At 42.2% G+C, this 22,612-nt stretch overlaps 1 protein-coding gene across 3 annotated transcripts in view; it reads left to right on the top strand.

Annotated features, from left to right (window-relative positions):
- The window catches only part of lyst (lysosomal trafficking regulator), a 227,574-nt gene that overhangs the window by 70,782 nt on the left and 134,180 nt on the right, over positions 1-22,612 (top strand). For all 3 annotated transcript variants that reach the window (XM_053502052.1, XM_053502051.1, XM_053502053.1), the window contains 3 exons: positions 10,261-10,496; positions 10,725-10,791; positions 17,870-17,979. In XM_053502052.1, the coding sequence (XP_053358027.1) occupies positions 10,261-10,496; positions 10,725-10,791; positions 17,870-17,979 (413 nt within the window). The remainder of the gene's footprint in view (positions 1-10,260; positions 10,497-10,724; positions 10,792-17,869; positions 17,980-22,612) is intronic.

The raw sequence follows: 22,612 nt of genomic DNA, 5'->3' as shown, positions 1-22,612 counted from the left end.
TGGGGAAGACAGCATCTGAACATATCAGTTCACCTAAGATTCTATGTCCATGAGTCCCCCAGATCTGCTCCTTTACCCAAGACAAATCTATTTATAAAAATGCTTGATTAAATAAATAGACTTACACTGAGACTGTGTCTGAGTCCCGGACACTATTTGGATGGCTATTCCATAACTTTCGGGCTTTGTAAGAAAAAGCTCTGCTCCCAGCTGTAGTTTTCAGAATATGGGGTACTGACAAGCAGCCTGCATCCTTTGATTGAAGTAGGCGTGGCGGATTGTAAGACACTAGCTGTTCATTTAGATACTGTGGCGTGGAGACCATTTAATGCTTTATATGTCAAAAGTAGTATTTTAAAATAAATTAAAAATTTCACAGGGAGATAAGATGTGCTGGATAAGAATAAGATAAGATAGGCGTGATGTGCTCGTATCTTCTGTTTCTAGTAAGGACTCTTGCTGCTGCATTCTGGACAAGCTGAAGCATGTTTATGCACCTATTTGATCAACCAGACAGAAAGGCATTACAATACTCCAACCTAGAGGTAATAAAAGCATGAACTAGTTTTTCTGCATCGTTTAGTGACAATATATTTCTTATCTTGGCAATATTTCTGAGGTGGAAGAATGCTATCCTGGTAATATTATCTACATGAGCTTCAAATGAAAGACTGGAATCTATAATCACACCGAGGTCTTTTACTGCTGCACTTGGTGGAACAGAAAGGCCATCTAAAGTTATAGAGTAATCTAGAATCTTACTTTTAGCTGTATGCGGTCCTATGACTAGAACTTCTGTCTTATCTGGGTTAAGCAGAAGGAAGTTAATTAGCATCCAATTTCAACTTTATTAATCTGGTTTATCTCCTCAGGTTTTCCTGAGATGTATAACTGTGTGTCGTCAGCATAACAGTGAAAACTAATACCATGCTTACGGATTATGTTGCCCAGAGAAAGCATGTAAAGAGAAAAAAGCTTACTACACATGTCCATAAATAAAAAGCAATATTTAAACATATATGCGAAATACATTTCACTTTTTATTTTACTATATTACAGATTAAAACAAGGAAAGTGTCACGAGGGGCGAACGAGCAGGCGGAGAGATGGATCCAGGTGCAGAGAGGCAGGTGGTTCTGTGAGGCGTTGAGCGAGCTGTGCAGTGAGAAGAGATGAGGGGCAGTGTTGCAGTAAAAGGGCGAATCTGGGTCGTAGTCGAGGGACGAGAGCGGAAGTCCAAAGCCGTGAAATCCGTCAGCGTGGGCAACAAGCCAAAACGAACACTAAGCAGAGCCGTAGTCCAAAAACGAAAACGAAAGTTCAAAGCCGTTTAATCCGAGTGTGGTGATAAATCCTAAGCGTGAGGCGAGAGGCAAAAACGGGGACAAAGCGTGGTCGGTAATGTGAAAAAGAAATCATGAACTTGAACGCGAGAAAACTGCGGCAAAAAAACACAATAATCCAGCGCCGCGCCTACTTATAAGCCGGAAGAAATCAGCACCAGATGAGAAACCGGTGTGCCGGCGGGGCGGTCTGGGGGCGTGTGAGGAGAGATGACAGCGTGGTTAGAGGACAGTTTGCGATGCGTCGTAGCTGGGACACGTTGAAGGTGGGATGAATGCGTCGCATGGATGAAAGGAGTAAAAGTCGGATAGCGCATGGATTGATTAGCTTGGTTATTGTAAATGGGCCAATGAAACGTGCAGAGAGCTTGCGTGAAAGTGTCCTTAGGGGGATGTCCCTGGTGGCGAGCATGACTGTGTCTCCCACATGATACCTGGGAGTCTTGGAGCGGTGGCGGTCAGCCTGTCTCTTGTACGATCTGGACGCTTGCAGTAGGGATCGTCTGGCTCGTAACCACGTCCGTTTGCAGCGGCGGACAAAATGTTTCGCCGAGGGGACCCCTACCTCCTCCTCCTGAGAGGGAAACAGCGGTGGCTGGTAGCCTAAACAGCACTGGAATGAAGAGAGCCCTGTGGCGGCAGGGAGTGTTGTGAGCGTACTCGATCCATGGGAGGAACTTGCTCCAAGTAGTAGCATCCTGGGTGGTCATACACCGGAGGGCGATCTCCATAGCTTGGTTTTTGCGTTCTGTCTGGCCATTGGACTGGGGATAAAAGCCAGAAGACAGGCTAGGCGTGGCCCCGATGAGTTTCCAAAAGGCTCTCCAGAAGCTTGAGGTGAACTAAGGGCCACAATCTGATACTATGTCAGAGGGGAGACCGTGGAAACGAAAAACATGGAGGATTAGCTACTCAGCAGTTTCCTTAGCGGAGGGAAGCTTGGGGAGTGGAACCAGGAGGGCGGATTTGGAGAAACGGTCAACGATGGTCATAATACAGGTGTTCCCATCGAATGAGGGTAGGCCCATTACGAAATCCAGCGAGACGTGCGACCACGGCCGGTGAGGAATGGATAAGGGTCTGAGGAGGCCGGCCGGTGGGCGGTTGTTGGATTTGCAGCAGGTTGAGATGTCACAGGCTGCCACAAATCTGGAAAAGTCCCTCCCCATCGTGGGCCACCAGAAGCGCTGTTGAAGGATAAAGAGTGTCCGAGCAGAGCTTGGGTGACAGGACAGCTTGGAGCCATGGCCCCATTCCAGGACCTGTGAGCGTAGGCAGAGGGGAACGACGAGATGATCTGGAGGGACATTGCTTGGGCCAGGCTCCTGAGTCAATGCCTGCTTAACCTTAGCCTCTATGTCCAGTTCTACGGCTGCTATCAGATAACGTGAGGGTAGGATAGTGTCGGGCGGCATAGGGTCATATGGAAATGAGAACTGGCATGATAGAGCATCAGGCTTGGTGTTCTTGGAGCCTGGTCAGTAGGACAGGACAAAGTTGAACCGGGAGAAGAAAAGGGACCAGCAAGCCTGTCGGGCATTAAGCCTCTTGGCTTTATGTAGGTATTCGAGGTTCCTGTGATCAGTCCATACTAGAAATGGGAGCTCGGTTCCCACCAGCCAGTGCCTCCACTCCTCTAGCGCTAGCTTGATGGTTAGTAGCTCTCGATCGCCCACGTCGTAGTTCCTCTCAGCCTGGATAGACGATGGGAAAAAAAGGAACGGGGGTGCAGCTTGTTATCCTGTGGTGACCTTTGGGACAGGACCCCCCCGGCACCGGTGTTTGATGCATCCACCTCCACTACGAATTGGCGGGAAGGGTTGGTGATGATTAGTATGGGAGCTGAGGTGAACATTCTCTTGAACTTGGCGAAGGCTCTCTCTGCCTCCTCATTCCAACAGAAGCTCGTCTTGAAGGAAGTCAGAGAGGTTAATGGGGCGGCGACAGAGCTGTATCCTCGAATGAACCAGCGGTAGAAATTGGCAAAACCAAGGAATCGTTGGAGGTCTCGCCGCAAGGGCTGGGGTTGGCCAGTTGGAGACTGCCTGAACCTTGGCTGGTTCCATCTCCAGCTGCGAGGGGGAGATAACAAACCCTAGAAAGGTGGTAGTCGTTGTGTGGAACTCGCACTTCTCCGCCTTGACGTATAAGTTGTTCTCAAGAAGTCTCTGTAATACTTGGCGAACGTGGCGCTTCTCCAAGTCGTGAGAAAGGATTAGGATGTCATCTAAATAGACAAATCCATGGAGGTTTAAAAAGTCTCTGAGTATGTCATTAATCAGGCTCTGGAAGACGGCGGGGGCATTGGTAAGTCCAAAAGGCACTACCAAGTATTCATAATCCCCGGTCGGGGTATTGAAGGCGGTCTTTCACTCATCACCCTCCCTAATACTAACAAGATGATATGCATTGCGCAGTTCTAACTAAGTGAAGATTGTGGCATGGAGAAGCTCGAGGGCTGTGGACATGAGTGGTAAGGGGTAACAGTTCCTGACAGTTATTTCATTGAGCCCTTTGTAATCTATACATGGACGTAGGGACCCATCTTTTTTTTGACGAAGAAGAACCCTGCACCTGCAGGTGGGGAGGACGGGCGGATGATGCCAGCGGCGAGGCCCCCGTGATGTACTCGTTCATGGCTCCTTGCTTATGACGCGTCACGGAGTAGAGATGGCCCTTTGGAGGGAAGGTGCCGGGAAGGAGGTCAATAGGACAGTCATTGGGTCGGTGAGGAGGGAGTGAGGTAGCCTGAGCCTTGTTGAAGACTAACTTGAGATCGTGGACAGTGAAGGGCAAGCCAGGGAAAACCAAGAACCACAGCAGCATGGGACCTCTAGCTTCCTGACTGTAGCGGTGCTGATAAGGTTACAATCAGAACCGGAGTCGTTGAGCGCCTGAATCCCGTGAGCTTTGCCATCGACGATTAGCGTAGCGGGAAATAGGGGACAAGGTTCTGGGAGTCTATCTGGAAGAGCGCCCCCTAGTGCTCCCAGTCTGACTAAAGGACGTCTCTTCTTTAATGGGCAGGTCTTGAGTGGATGTCCTGAGGACCCGCAATAGAAGCAGGCTCCCTCCTGGGAGATACGGATCTATCTAGCCGCATAAGCACTTCCTGATTGGGCTCTCTCGGAGAAGGAGGTTCTTAAGATGTTCTGGGAAAGGAGGGTCTCCGAGCAGAGAGTAGTCCTATGAAGACCTGCCTTGTACTCCTTGAAGCATTTCACTGCATATCGTACTGTGTATGACTGTGTATGTGACAAATAAAATTTGAATTTGATTTGAACGGAGACGCGCGGCCAGCGAGGACCATGAGTTCATTGAGGTCGCCGGGGAGCTCCTGAGAGACTAGCTGGTCCTTGACTGCCTCCGACAAGCCTTCGAGGAAGGTTTCAGATAGGGCCCTGTTGTTCCACCCACTGGTGACGGCGAGGGTTCAAAATTCAATGGCGTAATCATAAGTGGAGCGGGCTCCCTGGTGGAGCCTCAACAGCCTGCTCCCAGCCTCCCTGCCAACATGAGAACGGTCAAAAACCATCATCTCCTTGGAGAAGGCACCAAAGTCATAGCAACATAGATCGCGAACCTCCCAGAGGGCCGTGCCCCACTCCCGGGCTCTGTCTGTAAGGAGGGTGATGTACGCCACTCGCAACCGTTCTGAGGAGAAAGTGGAGGCTTGTAGCTCTAAAATCAGTGAGCACTGGGAGAGAAAAGGTCTGCATGTACCTGGCTCCCCTCCATAGGTGGGTGGGGCTGGCAAGCGTGGTTCGCGCTGGGCTTCAGTGCTTGTGGACCGTGCTGAGTCTAATCAGAGATGTTGCATCTTTGTGTTGATGTTGGCGAGAGTCTGCCTGGTGGTGAGGGGCTCTTGCTGCTGCTTCCCTAGAAGAGTGCCCTGGTTCTCCAGAGCCACTCTCATTCTGTCGTACTCTGCTGGATCCATAACTTGGCTGGATTATTCTGTCCCGAGGGGCGAACGAGCAGGCGGAGAGATGGATCCAGGTGCAGAGAGGCAGGTGGTTCTGTGAGGCATTGGACGAGCTGTGCAGTGAGAAGAGATGAGGGGCAGTGTCGCAGTAGAAGGACGAATCTGGGTCGTAGTCGAGGTACGAGAGCGGAAGTCCAAAGCCGTGTAATCCGTCAGCGTGGGCAGTGAGCCAAAACAAACACTAAGCAGAGCCGAGGTGAGAAGGGAAATGTCAGCAGACGAAAGCGGTCTTTGATTAGCGCGGCGCGTGAAAGCGTGAGAGCGTGACAGAAAGAAGACGTGCTAAGCTTCAGTTCATTGTGCTGGCAAAATACATTTTAGGCAGAGACATCTGCTTGGTCTTATTAATTTGTTTTAAACTTTTCAATTCTGCCAGTTCCCCTATCAGCGAAACTGGGTGTGTGGTTAGCAAATACTGTAGGGGGGGTTTAGATGAATTAACAAGACAGAGCAGACGTTTCTGCCTAAAATTTATTCCCTCAGCAAAACATAAAATAGATTTTATTTAGCAATTAAATTAGACTTCATAGTTGGATTTGATATTTCTTGGTTTTAAATACTTTTCTTTTTATTTACTCTTTGGACAATCCAACTTTGAAGATGAACGGAGTGGGCGGTTGAGCTCTGATTAGACTACATAGGAAAAAGGCTCAACATCCCGTAGCCTAAACCTCATTTAAATTACATTTTTAAATTAGCTAATATTTTTTAGTAAACAACATGGCACAAGTTTAGAAAATAAAATATTTAGACTATAAAAAATAATTAGGCATTTATTTTAGGTGTGCCCGCTGGCACTGTTCTTATATTGCTCTTTGTAAGGGTAACTTTTCATATACTGTAAAACTGTATGAAAATTCTGTATAAATAAACAGAGTTGCATTTCTTAGCCCCATCCCCGTGAAAACGGCGAATTGAGGAAAATGCCCCCTGCGAGATGTTGTGTGTGGACCACTGATCACATTGGCTGTAGTTGTCCAGTCAACTAAAAGCACCTTGTGTTGTGTGTGAACCACTGAGCTTCTACGAATTCTAAAATTTAATTGGTTACTGTTTTTCAATCCCTGTAGTGGACGAGCCAGAAAATTTATTTACCATAATCTTTGTTGTATTGTTTTTAATCACTCTATACACAACCTTTGTTTGCTATTTTACAAATTGAATATTTTTTATGTTCCACTCTGAAAACTGCTGGGTTAAAACCATTGGGTAAATTAACAGTCTTGCTGGGTTGATGCATTCTATTTTATTAAGTAGATAGAACCATTTTGTTTTAAAAAAAGTCCCAAAATGTACACAACTTCACATAATGTAAATACAGTAGATTGCCTGTTAGAAATACCCCAAATTAAATTAATCCGCTGTTTTGATTACTGCAGAGATAGTTAGCCAGTAAAATGGCAGTAGTAATACTTTCTTCCAGAAGAGGCAGGAAAATAGGGTGACATATGAGAGTGGAGGCTAAAGCACTCAGGTGGACTACATCTTGTGTCGACATTGTAATCTGAAAGAGATCAGTGACTGCAAAGTGTTGGTAGGGGAGAGTGTAGCCAGACAACATAGAATGGTGATGGGAAGATGGAAGGAGTACTTTAAGGAGTTGATTAATGAGGAAAAACGAAAGGGAGCAAAGAGTAGAAGAGGTGACTGTAGCAAATATTAGTAAAAGTGAGGTTAGAAGGGCATTGAAGAGGATGAAGCGTTGGAAGGCTATTGGTGTCCTGATGACATACCTGTGGAGGTATGGAAGTGCTTAGGAAAGGTGGCAGTAGAGTTTCTGACTAGTTTGTTTAGCAAGATCTTGGAGAGTTAGAGGATTCCAGAGGAATGGAAGAGAAGTGTATTGGTGCCAATTTTTAAGAACAAGGGAGATGTGCAAAGCTGTGGCAATTACAGAGGTATAAAGCTAATGAGCCATGCAATGAAGCTGTAGGAAAGAGTAGTGGAAGCTAGGTTAAGGGCAGGGGTGAGCATTTGTGAGCAGCAATATGGTTTTATGCCTAGAAAGAGTGCATCAAATGCAGTATTTGCTTTGAGGATGCTGGTGGAGAAGTACAAAGAAGGTAATAAAGGGTTGCATTGTGTCTTTGTAGATTTAGAGAAAGCATACGACAGGGTTCCGAGAGAGGAGCTGTGGTGTTATGAGGAAGTCTGGAGTGGCAGAGAAGTATGTTAGAGTGGTGCAGGACATGTATGAGAGCGCTAAGACAGTGGTAAGCTGTGATGTAGGTGTGACAGAAGAGTTCAAGGTGGAGGTGGGTTTGCCCTGGTGATTAACAGAATGACTGATGAGGTAAGACAGTAGTCTCCATGGACTATGATGTTTGCAGAGGACATTGTGCTTAGTAGCGAGAACAGGGAACAGGTGAAAGGAAATTTGGAGAGGTGGAGGTATGCTTTGGAAAGCAGAGGAATGAAGGTTAGCCGCAGCAAGACGGAATACATGTGTGTAAATGAGAAGGACCCAAGAGGAATGGTGAGGCTACAGGCGGCAGAGGTAAAGAAGATGTAGGATTTTAAGTACTTAGGGTTAACGGCCCAGAGCAACGAAGAGTGTTCAAAGGAGGTAAAGAGGCGGGTACAGGCAGGTTGGAATGAGTGAAGAGATTGTGAATATGTCGGTAGAAGGATGCTGTGGTTGGAACTGCCAGGAAGGAGGTCTAGAGGAAGACCAAAGAGGAGATTTATGGATACAGTGAGAGAGGACATGAAGTTAGTTGGTGTGAGAGAAGAGTATGCAGAGGATAGGGTTAGATGGAGGCAGATGATTTGCTGTGGTGACCCCTGAAAGGGAAAAGCCGAAAGACAAAGAAGAAGAAGAAGAGATAGTTAGCCGGCGGTAGTTTATAGAAGTCCTTTCTGAGATGTGGCTGTGTTGGGCGGGTACATGAGCTTAGAGCGCTTGTGAATTGTCTGGAGCTCAAATCTCCGAAAAACGTGTTTTGAAACCAGTAAAAAATTGCAGAGCTTTTAGATAAAACACAGTACACCTGTCCATAAATAAAAAATTATATTTAGTCCTATACGCGAAATATATTTTACTTAAATATTACAGATTTAAACAAGGAAAGAAGACGTGCTGAGTTTCAGTTCATTGTGACGCAGACAAAAGTTCTAGGGAGGAAATGGAAACGTTTCTTTTTCCACTTTTTGCATTGTTTTATACATTTTTGTATTCTTTGTTGTACTTCATCTTTTTGCACACTTGCGCAGGTGCATTACAATTATAATAAGAATAATAACAATAATAAATTCGTAGCACTACTACTTCTAATAATAATACTGAATGGAGAAAGCGCAGTCAAAGAAGTACCATCATTGAAGGAGAGAAGAAAATGAAGAATAAATACATATCAGTATTTACAGTTTGAGCTCGACACGTTTATGAGCTCTGTCGCTTGCTGTCAATGGGCACCTAAAAGAGATAACACATTTTCGGCTTCAGTAGACACACAATACTTTGGATTGAAACACGACTGCCCCCTACAGGTAATGAATGACATTTTCACAGCTTGCTGCTCACAAGATTCCTTTTCTCAAAACTTGTGTTTTTAATAGCCAGATCTGTAGGAGCTGAAACCATTCTATGCACTTCAATATAACATATACTTATAATTGTTCCTGGAAAGAACAAATCTACAGGGCGCCATTTCTCAGATCACAATTAATTACATTTTCACTTGAAAGCAAAGTTGATTTTTTTTTTGTGTGCCATTAGATGTGTTGAGAATGCTGCCTGTGAAAATTGTATACTGTAAATTAGTGTATATTTATATGGACAAAATTATTGGCACCTGTAACTTAATATTTGGTTGCACACCCTTTGGAAAAAATAACTGAAATCAGTCGCTTTCTATAACCATCAATAAGCTTCTTACCTCTCACCCTGAATTTTGGACCACTCTTCCTTTGCAAACTGCTCCAGGTCTCTCATATTGAAAGGGCGCCTTTTCCCAACAGCAATTTTAAGATCTCTCTACAGGTGTTCAATGGGATGTAGATCTGGACTCATTGCTGGCCACTTCAGAACTCTCCAGCACTTTGTTGCCATCCATTTCTGGGTGCTTTTTAAAGTATGTTTGGGGTCAATTCTAGATCTCCGGAGATGGACTTGTAATCTTGAGATTGTTAATATTTTTCCACAATTTTGGTTCTCAAGTCCTCACACAGTTCTCTTTTCCTCTTTCTGTTGTCCATGCTTAGTGTGGCACACACAAACAAACAATGCAAAGACTATGTGAACTTCTCTACTTTTTATTTGCTTTCAGGTGTGATTTTATTTTTATTTTTTTATTGCTTACACCGTGGTCCTTTCCCTAGTTAAAGGACCATCACATGCTCAAAACAATCTTATTTATCCACACTTTTGAAAGGGTGCCAATAATTTTGTACAGCCCATTTTGGAGTTTTGTGTGACATTATGTCAAAAAAAGTTTTTAGACCCTTAGGGATCCCCAAGGGTTGTCCCATCTAACTACAAATATAATACTTCTGTTTTCATTATCTTTCAAGAATGGAGAGAATGTATTCATGGAAGATATTTTGGCTGACTATTTAATTGTTAAGGTGCCTGATTTATTCTTTTTGGTTGAGGTGCTATTAAAATGCCAGATGAGGCTTATTTTTATTTTTCCCCCTAGCTTTTCAGCACAAAATCGCTTTGTGCATTCATGCCCAGGGGTCAGTTCTCTCATTTGTCTAACTAGTCATCTTGTGTTAGAATTGATTATTCCCAATGTTGCCAAAATCTGGTAAATTTATGCCATTCATATTTTATAATTCAATTTACATGAAAAATATCATAGCATTTTAAATGCAGCTCATTTACATTAAGTGTATTTTGCATCTTGGGCTAAGCTAAAAATGCACTCCTTTGTTAACTCTACGGGTAATGCATTGTCCACATCTATTGTTATTGTCTTATATTCTCAGGTGTGAAGACGGCATTGTTAGCCTCAGGAGAACACCCAGAGGAATGTTTTCTCGGTTCTGCTTCTATGGTATATGGGTCAGGACAAGCTGCGTTGCTTTTTCCACAAATATGCCTTTTGGAGCTTCAGCTGCTGGCCAACAGTTCTCCATCTCTAGATGTACTAAGTCATGTACTGCAAAGCCTTTTGGGAGCTGTGAAAATGCACCATTCCAATGCTGCTATGGTTTGCCAACAGGTTACACTCTAACTGCCTTTCAAAATAATATTACTAATTAGAAACTGAAACCTGAAATTAAGTTTCTAGCAAAACAAATGCAGAATGATATTTTGTGTAAAAATGTTTACTAAATTATGTAATGTAACTACAACCTACACCTAAAATTGTATTTAAAACTGTAATCATCATTTTCGACAGGAATTCTTCCTTGGCAAATTTTTGACATTTTCTCTTATGTATTTTTAGGGTGGTGTAAAAACCATTCTGACTGGCTTTGCAAATATTCTGACGGAGTCAAATCCCTGTTATAAAGGTATGTATCCTTAAAGTTCTGTGTTCCTCCTTGTTGAGAATAGCTTTATGTAGAATATCTACGTAGTGTAGGTCAGTGCAATCCAGTTGTTCAAGAAATTATTTGTGTGAACTATGAGACTCGCAATGTTTTGTCAGGAGATCAGCTTTTTAGGGGCTTTAGACACACACATTAACAAATATAAGTATTGAATTTTGCCCGTGTTTTTCCCTTCATCACTGCAAATCACTGCAAAAAAAAGGTTCTCACTGAAAGTATGTTTTTGAACACTTTGGACCACATTTCAACAAGTTTAAATTCAAGCCTTTTCTCTCAAATAACCCAAGAGCCGAAGCTATAGTTTTTCTAATGTAATTAAAACTAGCACAGGCATGCCATTGGCTTTGAAGTTTATGCTAGATACAAATCTTTTTCAGTGAGTGTGCAGGAAAGGGACTGCTACAGTATAGTGATTGGACCAAGCCACAACCCCTCAACTCGCACATATCACAGGCAGAATACAGACTCTGTTTTTAGCATTTTCCTCCAAGTAGGGATAACTGCAGGCTGGAGCAATAAGGCGTGCCGAAAGGTCGGGGCGTGCCGAAGGGTAGAGGGCATGTCAAAAGAAACTGGTGGGTGAATGGAGCTTTTGCGTTGGTCAATCAACGTGCCGAAAGGTAGGGGGCGTGTCGAAAGGTAGGGTGTGCCGAAAGGTTTCTCATTGGTGAATGGAGCTTCTGCGTTGGCCAATCAGCGTGCCGAAAGGTAGGGGGCGTGTCGAAAGCTTTCTCATTGGTGAAAGGAGCTTCTGCGTTGGCCAATCAGCGGTAAACCTATTTATATGTAAGTACCTTTATTTTGGCGTGGAAGAACATGGCGGCTCATATCTATTTGCAAATTTCTGACTACAGTTAATAACAACCTGTATATACGGCTCATCCATTGTAAATTTATAAGTATAGTTACCACCAATCTGTATAATATCCTTCTGTAATAGTTATCCATAGCATCTCCCTGCACATATCCCTCTTAAGTGTACTTAGATCTTATACTTTTATCCTGCACTTTCTGCTAATTGCACTTCTGGTTGGATCTAAACTGCATTTCGTTGCCTTGTACTTGTACATGTGTAATGACAATAAAGTTGAATTTAATCTAATCTAATATTTGTTCTTATCAGGCAATGTCAAAGTCAACGTTATTGTCAATTCTGCTACACGTACAGTGCATACATATAGAGAATTAAAATTACATTTCTTTCAACCCTTGTTACAAATAACACTGTAAAAACTTAAATAAACCTAAAAAAAACTTAAATAACAATGGAGAACTTGGGTAACAACATCCCTGCAAAAAGGGACAGTTTACAACACAGAAGGCTGATATGGTGAAAAATGGAAAAGTGCAATAAGAATAGTGCAAGTGTGCTTATTTTAGTTAAGTAAAGTGACATTTTAAAGAGCAATATAAAACAGTATAAAAAATGGTGAACAAAACAGTATGAACAAAAATGTTTTTAGTTTTTATGCAGTTTTAGTAAAACTACAGAAAACAACTGTCAGTTTAAAACATTTAGAATGACTAATTCTGTAACTTTTTTTGGTCTTGTTTAACCAATACAAAGTTAATAGTATTCCAAAAATATTAAAATTACATTAAAAATTTTATGAACAGCTTTTGGTACTATATTTTTTTAAATAATTGTAATTTGATTTTGATTATGGGTTTAATACAGTTAAGGCTAGAAGGAATACAGCTCGACCTCTATTGGGCATTGCGCACATCAATCTAACATTTTTTTTTCTCTCACTATACAACAATAAAACTTTTTGTATTACAGAAAGGATTAGTTTTAGACGTGAAAAATGATACAATAGTTATAACAATTCATTTCATTGTTAGTTTTCGGTCGGAGCTATATATCCCTTTTAGCCACGACCATGACTCAAACGCGCGAGGATGATGTCAGTAACCCATGGCAACACAGTAGAATGTTTAGAAAGGAATATTTGTAATATTGATATTTTACAGTTCAATTCAATTCAATTTATTTGTATAGCGCTTTTAGCAATTTTCATTGCCGCAAAGCAGCTTTACACAGTCAAAAATATTATTTAAGTTTGTATGAAATGTGAATTTGTATGAATCAAAATGGTCAGTTTGTCCCTGGTGAGCAAGCCAAGGGCGACAGTGGCAAGGAAAAACTCCCTGAGATGGTAATAGGAAGAAACCTTGAGAGGAACCAGACTCAACCGGGAACCCATCCTCATTTGGGTGAAACAGAAAGCAGTAAATGATCTGCATTTATACAGTGTGTAGGGTGGGAGGCAGTTCAGCTATAATAGCTGATGTTAATTGATGTTAATATGGAGTCCAGGTAGTTATTGAAGACCCAGGTAGACTTGTAAGAAGTTCCAGTCATGAACTATCGAACTGTCAAGTCCCCAGAGAAACAGTTGCCAACACCAGTCAAGGCCAGAACCGTCTTCTAGGTAGAGAGAACCATCCCCAGACACCAGACGCATCCCAGAGAGACACACGGGGCATCCATGTGACGAGATCTTCAGCCAGAAGCGGGGCACCAGAATGGGTCAGACAGGTCCGGAGGGCAGAGGGAGTCTGGATCACTGGCAGCTCAGGAACGACATGTGTAGCTCGACAGAGAGAGAGAAAGAGTGAAAGGGGGAGACAGGAGGAGAGAAGAAAGAGAAAAAGGGGGGGAAGAGAAGAAGAGAAGAGATGGCAGTTAGGTATGGTCACAGTCACACAATGTATAATGTGAATGTATATTAACTGTAGAGTGCAAGCAGAGACTCCGGCAGGACTAACTATGACAGCATAACTAAAAGGGAGAGCCAGAAGGAAACACAGACATGAGGGCTTCCTGACATGTAAAGCAAACAATCACCTCACCGTCAGCAAACCTGAGTGATCAATGAGAGTGAGGAAGACAGCATCCAAACATACCAGTTCACCATAATACTCTACGTCCATGAGTCCCCCAGATCTGCTGCTTTACCTATGGCAAATCTATTTATAAAAATGCTTGGCTAAATAAATAGGTTTTTAGCCTGGACTTAAACACTGAGACTGTGTCTGAGTCCCGAACACTATTTGGAAGACTATTCCATAATTTTGGGGCTTTGTAAGAAAAAGCTCTGCCCCCAGCTGTATTTTTCATAATACGCGGTACTGACAAGCAGCCTGCATTCTTTGATCGAAGTAGGCGTGGCGGATCGTAAGACACTAGCAGTTCGCTCAGGTACTGCGGCGCGAGACCATTTAATGCTTTATATGTCAAGAGTAGTATTTTAAAATGAATGCGAAATTTCACAGGGAGCCAATGGAGTAAAGATAAGATAGGGGTGATGTGCTCATATCTTCTGGTTCTATTGAGGACTCTTGCTGCTGCATTCTGGACTAGCTGAAGCTTATTTATGCATCTAGCTGAACAACCAGACAGTAAGGCATTACAATAGTCCAACCTAGAGGTGATAAAAGCATGAACTAGTTTTTCTGCGTCGTTTAGCGACAATAAATTTCTTATCCTGGCAATATTTCTGAGGTGAAAGAATGCTTACGAATTATGTTGCTCAGAGGAAGCATGTAAAGGGAAAAAAGCAGTGGGCCTAAACCTGAACCCTGTGGAACACCAAGCTCCACTTGAGAACATAAGGAATGGTCACCATTTAAATCTACAAACTGATAACGATCAGTTAAATAGGATCTGAGCCAAAGACGGCCGTTCCCTTAGCTACATTTTCTAACCTGTGAAGGAGAATACTATGATCAATAGTGTCAAAAGCTGCACTGAGGTCGAGTAACACAAGTATAGTGACGCAACCCTGATTAGAGGTCAATAGGAATTCAATTACTACTTTAACAAGTGCTGTCTCTGTGCAGTCATGAGGCCTAAATCTTGACTGATAGTTTGTTTATGCTATTTCTATGTAGATATGAACATAGCTGCTGTGATACTACCTTTTTCAGAATTTTATAGATAAAGGGAAGGTTTGATATAGGCCTGTAATTGGAAAGCTGACAGGGGTCGAGGTCAGGTTTCTTGATTAGTGGTTTAATAACTGCCAATTTAAGGGATTCAGGAACATACCTGCTGCTGAGTGAACAGTTAATTACTTTTAACAGGAATTCTGTTATTTCTGGAATTGTCTGCTTAAGAAAATGTTTCGGTATAGGATCTAATTCACGGGTTGACGATTTTGAAGAGGAGATGGGTGAAATTACTCATCCTCACACCTACTCCATTTGATGTCAACTTTTTTTGTGTGTGTGTGTTGTGCTGTTTTGTCCTGTCATTTGTTTTTTATTCTGGAAGCTCTGTCACTAAAACAAATTCCTTGTACGTACAAGCGTACTCGGCAATAAAACTCTGATTCTGAAATAAAAATCTAGGATTATTTTTGTTATTTTCTATAAAAGTGGAGAGATACGTTAATCTAGCAGCACTGAGAGCTTTTCTATATTTCAGGATACTCTCCTTCTATGCTATTTGGGGTACTTACAAGTTTGTTACTTTTAGTTTGACGCCATTTGCGTTCAAATTTCCGAGCGTTTTGTTTTAGAGTGTGTGTGTGGTCATTATACCAAGGAGCAAGTTTCTTATCTTTAATCATTTTCTTTTTAACTGGAGCTACATTATCTAAGCTATAACAGTGTTGACTGTAAATATTCGGTCGCCTGATCGAGTTCTGTGGAGTCAGATGGCGATCCAATCAAAGTTGGTAACTCTGGGAGAGTATTGATAAAGCTCTGTGTGGTATTTGATGTGAACGTACGTTTCGTAGCACGGTGCTGTGCGTACATTATTACTAAGACACACTTTAAACGAGATGAGACAGTGATCTGAGATAACTTCAGACTGTGGAATTGTAATTATGTTACTTATACTTAATCTGAAGGATAATATTAAATCCAAAGTGTGACCTGCTTTATGAGTGGGTCCTACTACACACTGACTTACTCCTACTGAGTCCAGTATGGACATAAATGCTATTCTCAGGGTCTTCTGGATTCTTAACGCTTTGTCCATAGAAACGACAAGGTTTGAGAGGAAATCTGCAAATTCACAGAGAAACTCAGAGTACGGCCCTGGGGGTCTGTAAATGATGATTAGCGAAATCGACTGAGCTGACTTTGTTACTACAGAGAGCTTCAAATGCATTCAATTTTAATCTGTGTTTTTGCACGATAGCCAGATTATCGTTGTAAATAACTGCGACGCCTCCTCCTCTACCAGTTAGCTGAGGCTGGTGTATGTAGCTGTATCCTGAAGGACTAGCTTCATTTAAAGCTACATACTCATCCTGTTTAATACAGGTTTCAGTTAAACATAATTTATCAAACTCCTGGTCTGTGATAGTTTCATTAACTGTTTTAGATGCGAGAAATCTAATATTTAACAGTCCTAGCTTTAGATCAGAGGTGCTGGCTGTGTGTTCAGTGTGTTTTAAAATTTTCTCTCTATATTAATTAAATTACTAAAACAGATTTTCTGAGTCTACATTTTTGCTTAGCTCGGGGAACAGACACAGTCTCAATGTAATGAACCTGAGTGACGACTCTACGCAGCTAGCAGACGATTGGTTTAGCCTGTCTGTCTGCTCCCTGGCCTGGGCTTTGGATTGTCGCCGATTAACTAGGTTGGACACCGTCCCGCCCTAACAGACCAGCTTTGCCCTCAAAGGTCTTCCAATTATCTATAAAGCCCACATTATTTTTGCAGCACCACCTGGACATCCAGCGGTTCAGCGACCATAACCTGCTATAAGCTATGTTGCAACATTGCATTGGGATGGGACCAGAGCAGATTACTTCATCGGACATCGCCTTCGCTAATTTAAACACATCTGTGAAGTTCCCCTTGCTAACTTCTGACTGACGGTGTATATCATTAGCTCCAGCATGTACCACTATCTTAGAGAACCTATGCTGTCCTAGAGTCCTAAGATTACCTGCTATGTCCGGTGCTCTGGCTTCCGGGATACACCTAACCACTGCCACTGGCGTGGTTAGGCCTGGCTAATTTCACGTGCCTTAGTATAGAGTCTTCTATAACCAGAGCTCTTTCAGGTTTCTCAGTGGGTGCATCACTTAGGAGAGCAAACCTGTTTGACACATAAAGCGCCGAAGAGGTGTGCTCTGGTGGGCTAGCCTTAGCGTTAGCTTTGGCTGAACTTTTATGCCGCCGAGTCGTCACCCACTCGCCCCGCTATGAGGGCTTTAATGCCGGAGTCGGGGGCTGGTTATCTCCATCTGCGGCACTCAGACTGTCCACTATGGGAATAACACTGCTCTTGCGCTCTCTAACCCTCTCTAAAGTCTGGATGTGCTCCTCTAGTGCTAATATCTTCTCTGTCAGAGTGCTCACTATCACACACCTATCACAAGTAAAATTATCACTAACGACGGAGGAAGAATGTCTAAACATCCTGCACTCTACACACTAGACAAGCTGAATGGTAGACATAACGTACCTGAGTTAGAGTTTTAATTATTTGATGATAGATTCTGCTTGTTGTTCTTAGATGATACGCGCGTTCTCCAAAAAGCGCAAAAAAAAAAACTGAAAAGTAGTATTAAAGCGTAAAACTAGTTAATGTTATTTCCCATTTTTTTAAGAACTCCACCTGTAACCAACCTGTAACCAATGGCATGCAATTTAGTCCAGCAGTCCACAGTCCTCTCTAGACTATTCATGTTGCTTGTGCACTTTGCCACATTTTTTCTGTTTCATTCAACTTTCCATTAATATGCCTGGATACAGCACTATGTGAACAGCCAACCTACTGAACCAGACTGAGAAACCATTTAAAGGCTGGATTTTGTGTTTTCATTAGCTGTAGCCAGAATCATCATACTGTGTAGGATGACTTTTTACACACACACACACACACACACACACAATAAAATTGCTTTACAGCAGACATACAGTTTTATAGTAAACAGTATATGCGTGCACAGATTTTGACTATACGAGTGACACATTTCAGACATATACTGTACACACACAAGACATGTTGTCGATATGCAGAAGCATGCAGATCTACAGTAACTAGAAGTCTTTTCTTTCTTACAGAGTGTCAGACTCTACTGGTGGAGCTGCTGGTTTTAATGGCAAAAGATAGGATAACAGCAGAAGAAGTGGCTCTTTTATTTCATCTCTTCCTGGAGAAGACCCCACCCACTGTAAGACTTTCCATATTACTTTTTCATGAATACTTTTTATAGACAGATAAAACAATAAAAAGAACAGAATAGTAAAGAAAAAACATTATATAGTCAGGTGTCTAAATATTTGTACATTGAAAAATAGAGATATGCATTTCTTAAAATTAAACCAGTACTAGGCTCAGGAACACACACAAAAAAAAAATCATCCTCCACATGGTATATATACGTATCTTTGTCAGAGCCAATAGTCAAAAGAAGCTTTTTTTCAAAATAAAAATAAGACACAATATGCAAGCTGGCGAAGGAAGATCAAGATTCAGGTTTTCCAAAAACAGGAATTAACAGCATTAAGGAACAAGAAAATATTCTGAGTAGGAGAAGATAGTGTGCTTAAAGGATCTAATTTTGATTAGGAGAAAAGTGCCTAAAAGGGCAATTTATTGATTGGTTGTTTATGTAAAAACCTTAGCAGCAACCTCATTACTTTTTTCATCTGTATCAACCACTTAGCATTCAGCATCACAAGTACAGTATATGGCCGTGGCCAAAAGTTTCATCACCGCCCTGATCATCAGTTATTATTTCCACCTGTGTCTCATTTGTTCATACCTTAAGCTACGCGGTGACCAATGAATAATTTGAACATCTTAAAAAAACAACTTAACTGTGCCTGGACCGAAAATGAGAGCCAAAAACTTGCAGAAATTGAATGCCTAAAAGTCCCTCAGAAAGCCAGAACAACTGTTTCTGAGAAATACACATTAAAAGCTGACATGATCTATTTTTGGCAAGTTTTTGGCTTAAAAAATGTGCTATATATATTATTTATATAACAGTAAGTTTCGAGCATCTAATCTGATTGTATTGCTGATAACAGAGCATAACAGCACTGGAAATCAACCGGCATTTCACCGCGACAGTATTTTGGGTTTGTGACAGTATTTTGGGTCTGTGCGATTGCTGGCTTTTACCGCTGAGTGGCGCTACATACCTATAGACTGACGCCTTAGGCTTTAGTTCATTCTCCCACGGATTAATGAGCCACAGCTTCTTTAGGGCTCCTTGTAATAGCGGATAAAATCAAGTGAAACATTGTAATTAAACAAATTCATAATTACAGTACTAAAATCACAGTACCAATTTAGAATAGGAATTCAATTAAATCTTATTAGGATAGTGTTAAAGCAAAGTAAATGTTAACACAGTGAGCCTTTGGATTTTATTATGTGTAATTTAAAAAGCTACATGTGTGTCTTTGTGTTCATTACATTTGTAGTAGATTTATTAACTAAAATAAATGAAACCAAATGACCATACATTTGTTGTTTTTTACCAAAACAATAGGGCCCTTCACACGCTATGACGACATAGGGCTGATGTCATAGTCCTTGGGCCCTAAATATAGTTGCAAGCAACCATGAGCAGGCTCCAAGCACTTGTGCTATCGCCATTTGGGTCACGCTGATTTTACTAAATATGGCATAAATTTAAGGCATCGTGTCTTTCTAGTGCTTGGCTACACAAGTCTTTCTGGTGCTTCCAGGTGGAGATCGCACAGGTGCTTGAGCTGTGTTTGTGTGTGTGTGTGTGTGTGTGTGTGTATGTGTGTGTGTGTAGGATAAGGTGTGTGTGTGTGTGTGTGTGTGTGTGTGTGTGTATGATAAGGTGTGTGTGTGTGTGTGTGTGTGTGTGTGTGTGTGTGTGTGTGTGTGTGTGTGTAGGATAAGGTATGTGTGTGTAGGATAAGGTATGTGTGTGTAGGATAAGGTGTGTGTGTGTAGGATAAGGTGTGTGTGTGTAGGATAAGGTGTGTGTGTGTAGAATAAGTTGTGTGTGTGTGTAGAATAAGTTGTGTGTGTGTGTGTAGGATAAGTTGTGTGTGTGTGTGTGTGTGTAGGATAAGTTGTGTGTGTGTGTGTGTGTAGGATAAGTTGTGTGTGTGTGTGTGTAGGATAAGTTGTGTGTGTGTGTGTGTGTAGGATAAGTTGTGTGTGTGTAGGATAAGTTGTGTGTGTGTGTGTAGGATAAGTTGTGTGTGTGTGTGTAGGATAAGTTGTGTGTGTGTGTGTAGGATAAGTTGTGTGTGTGTAGGATAAGTTGTGTGTGTGTGTAGGATAAGTTGTGTGTGTGTGTGTGTGTGTAGGATAAGTTGTGTGTGTGTGTGTGTGTTGGATAAGTTGTGTGTGTGTGTGTGTGTAGGATAAGTTGTGTGTGTGTGTGTGTGTGTGTGTAGGATAAGTTGTGTGTGTGTGTGTAGGATAAGTTGTGTGTGTGTGTGTAGGATAAGTTGTGTGTGTGTGTCTGTGTAGGATATGTTGTGTGTGTGTGTGTGTGTGTGTGTGTGTGTGTGTGTGTGTGTGTGTGTGTAGGATAAGTTGTGTGTGTGTGTGTGTGTGTGTGTGTGTGTAGGATAAGTTGTGTGTGTGTGTAGGATAAGTTGTGTGTGTGTGTGTGTGTGTAGGATAAGTTGTGTGTGTGTGTGTGTGTAGGATAAGTTGTGTGTGTGTGTGTGTGTAGGATAAGTTGTGTGTGTGTGTGTGTGTGTGTGTAGGATAAGTTGTGTGTGTGTGTGTGTGTGTGTATGATAAGTTGTGTGTGTGTGTGTAGGATAAGTTGTGTGTGTGTGTGTCTGTGTAGGATAAGTTATGTGTGTGCGTGTGTGTGTGTGTGTGTGTGTGTGTGTGTGTGTAGGATAAGTTGTGTGTGTGTGTGTCTGTGTAGGATAAGTTATGTGTGTGCGTGTGTGTGTGTGTGTGTGTGTGTGTGTGTGTGTAGGATAAGTTGTGTGTGTGTGTGTGTGTGTGTGTGTAGGATAAGTTGTGTGTGTGTGTAGGATAATGTGTGTGTGTGTGTGTAGGATGTTGTGTGTGTGTGTGTGTAGGATAAGTTGTGTGTGTGTGTGTAGGATAAGTTGTGTGTGTGTGTGTAGGATACGTTGTGTGTGTGTGTGTAGGATACGTTGTGTGTGTGTGTGTAGGATACGTTGTGTGTGTGTGTGTAGGATAGGTTGTGTGTGTAGGATAGGTTGTGTGTGTAGGATAGGTTGTGTGTGTAGGATAAGTTGTGTGTGTGTGTGTGTGTAGGATAAGTTGTGTGTGTGTGTAGGATAAGTTGTGTGTGTGTGTAGGATAAGTTGTGTGTGTGTGTGTAGGATAAGTTGTGTGTGTGTGTGTAGGATAAGTTGTGTGTGTGTGTGTAGGATAAGTTGTGTGTGTGTGTGTGTGTAGGATAAGTTGTGTGTGTGTGTGTAGGATAAGTTGTGTGTGTGTGTGTGTGTGTGTAGGATAAGTTGTGTGTGTGTGTGTGTATGATAAGTTGTGTGTGTGTGTGTGTGTGTGTGTGTAGGATAAGTTGTGTGTGTGTGTGTAGGATAAGTTGTGTGTGTGTGTGTGTGTGTGTGTAGGATAAGTTGTGTGTGTGTGTGTAGGATAAGTTGTGTGTGTGTGTGTGTGTGTAGGATAAGTTGTGTGTGTGTGTGTGTGTGTGTGTAGGATAAGTTGTGTGTGTGTGTGTGTGTGTGTAGGATAAGTTGTGTGTGTGTAGGATAAGTTGTGTGTGTGTAGGATAATGTGTGTGTGTGTAGGATAAGTTGTGTGTGTGTGTAGGATAAGTTGTGTGTGTGTGTAGGATAAGTTGTGTGTGTGTGTAGGATAAGTTGTGTGTGTGTGTAGGATAAGTTGTGTGTGTGTGTAGGATAATGTGTGTGTGTAGGATAAGTTGTGTGTGTGTGTGTGTAGGATAAGTTGTGTGTGTGTGTGTGTAGGATAAGTTGTGTGTGTGTGTGTGTAGGATAAGGTGTGTGTGTGTGTGTGTGTAGGATAATGTGTGTGTGTGTGTGTGTGTAGGATAAGGTGTGTGTGTGTGTGTAGGATAAGGTGTGTGTGTGTGTGTGTGTAGGATAATGTGTGTGTGTGTGTGTGTAGGATAAGGTGTGTGTGTGTGTGTAGGATAAGGTGTGTGTGTGTGTGTAGGATAAGGTGTGTGTGTGTGTGTAGGATAATGTGTGTGTGTGTGTGTAGGATAATGTGTGTGTGTGTGTGTAGGATAATGTGTGTGTGTGTGTGTAGGAGAAGTTGTGTGTGTGTGTAGGAGAAGTTGTGTGTGTGTGTAGGATAAGTTGTGTGTGTGTGTGTGTAGGATAAGTTGTGTGTGTGTAGGATAAGTTGTGTGTGTGTAGGATAAGTTGTGTGTGTGTAGGATAAGTTGTGTGTGTAGGATAAGTTGTGTGTGTAGAATAAGTTGTGTGTGTGTAGAATAAGTTGTGTGTGTGTGTAGAATAAGTTGTGTGTGTGTAGGATAATGTGTGTGTGTGTGTGTGTGTAGGATAGTGTGTGTGTGTGTGTGTAGGATAATGTGTGTGTGTGTGTGTAGGATAAGTTGTGTGTGTGTAGGATAAGTTGTGTGTGTAGGATAAGTTGTGTGTGTAGGATAAGTTGTGTGTGTAGGATAAGTTGTGTGTGTAGGATAAGTTGTGTGTGTAGAATAAGTTGTGTGTGTGTAGAATAAGTTGTGTGTGTGTAGGATAATGTGTGTGTGTGTGTGTGTGTAGGATAGTGTGTGTGTGTGTGTGTGTAGGATAATGTGTGTGTGTGTGTGTAGGATAAGTTGTGTGTGTGTGTGTGTGTAGGATAAGTTGTGTGTGTGTGTG

The sequence above is a fragment of the Clarias gariepinus genome, chromosome 8, assembly GCF_024256425.1.
Source record: "Clarias gariepinus isolate MV-2021 ecotype Netherlands chromosome 8, CGAR_prim_01v2, whole genome shotgun sequence".
Classification (NCBI taxonomy): domain Eukaryota; kingdom Metazoa; phylum Chordata; class Actinopteri; order Siluriformes; family Clariidae; genus Clarias; species Clarias gariepinus.
Note: the sequence above shows the minus strand (reverse complement) of the source record. Positions and strands in the feature narration are given on the sequence as shown.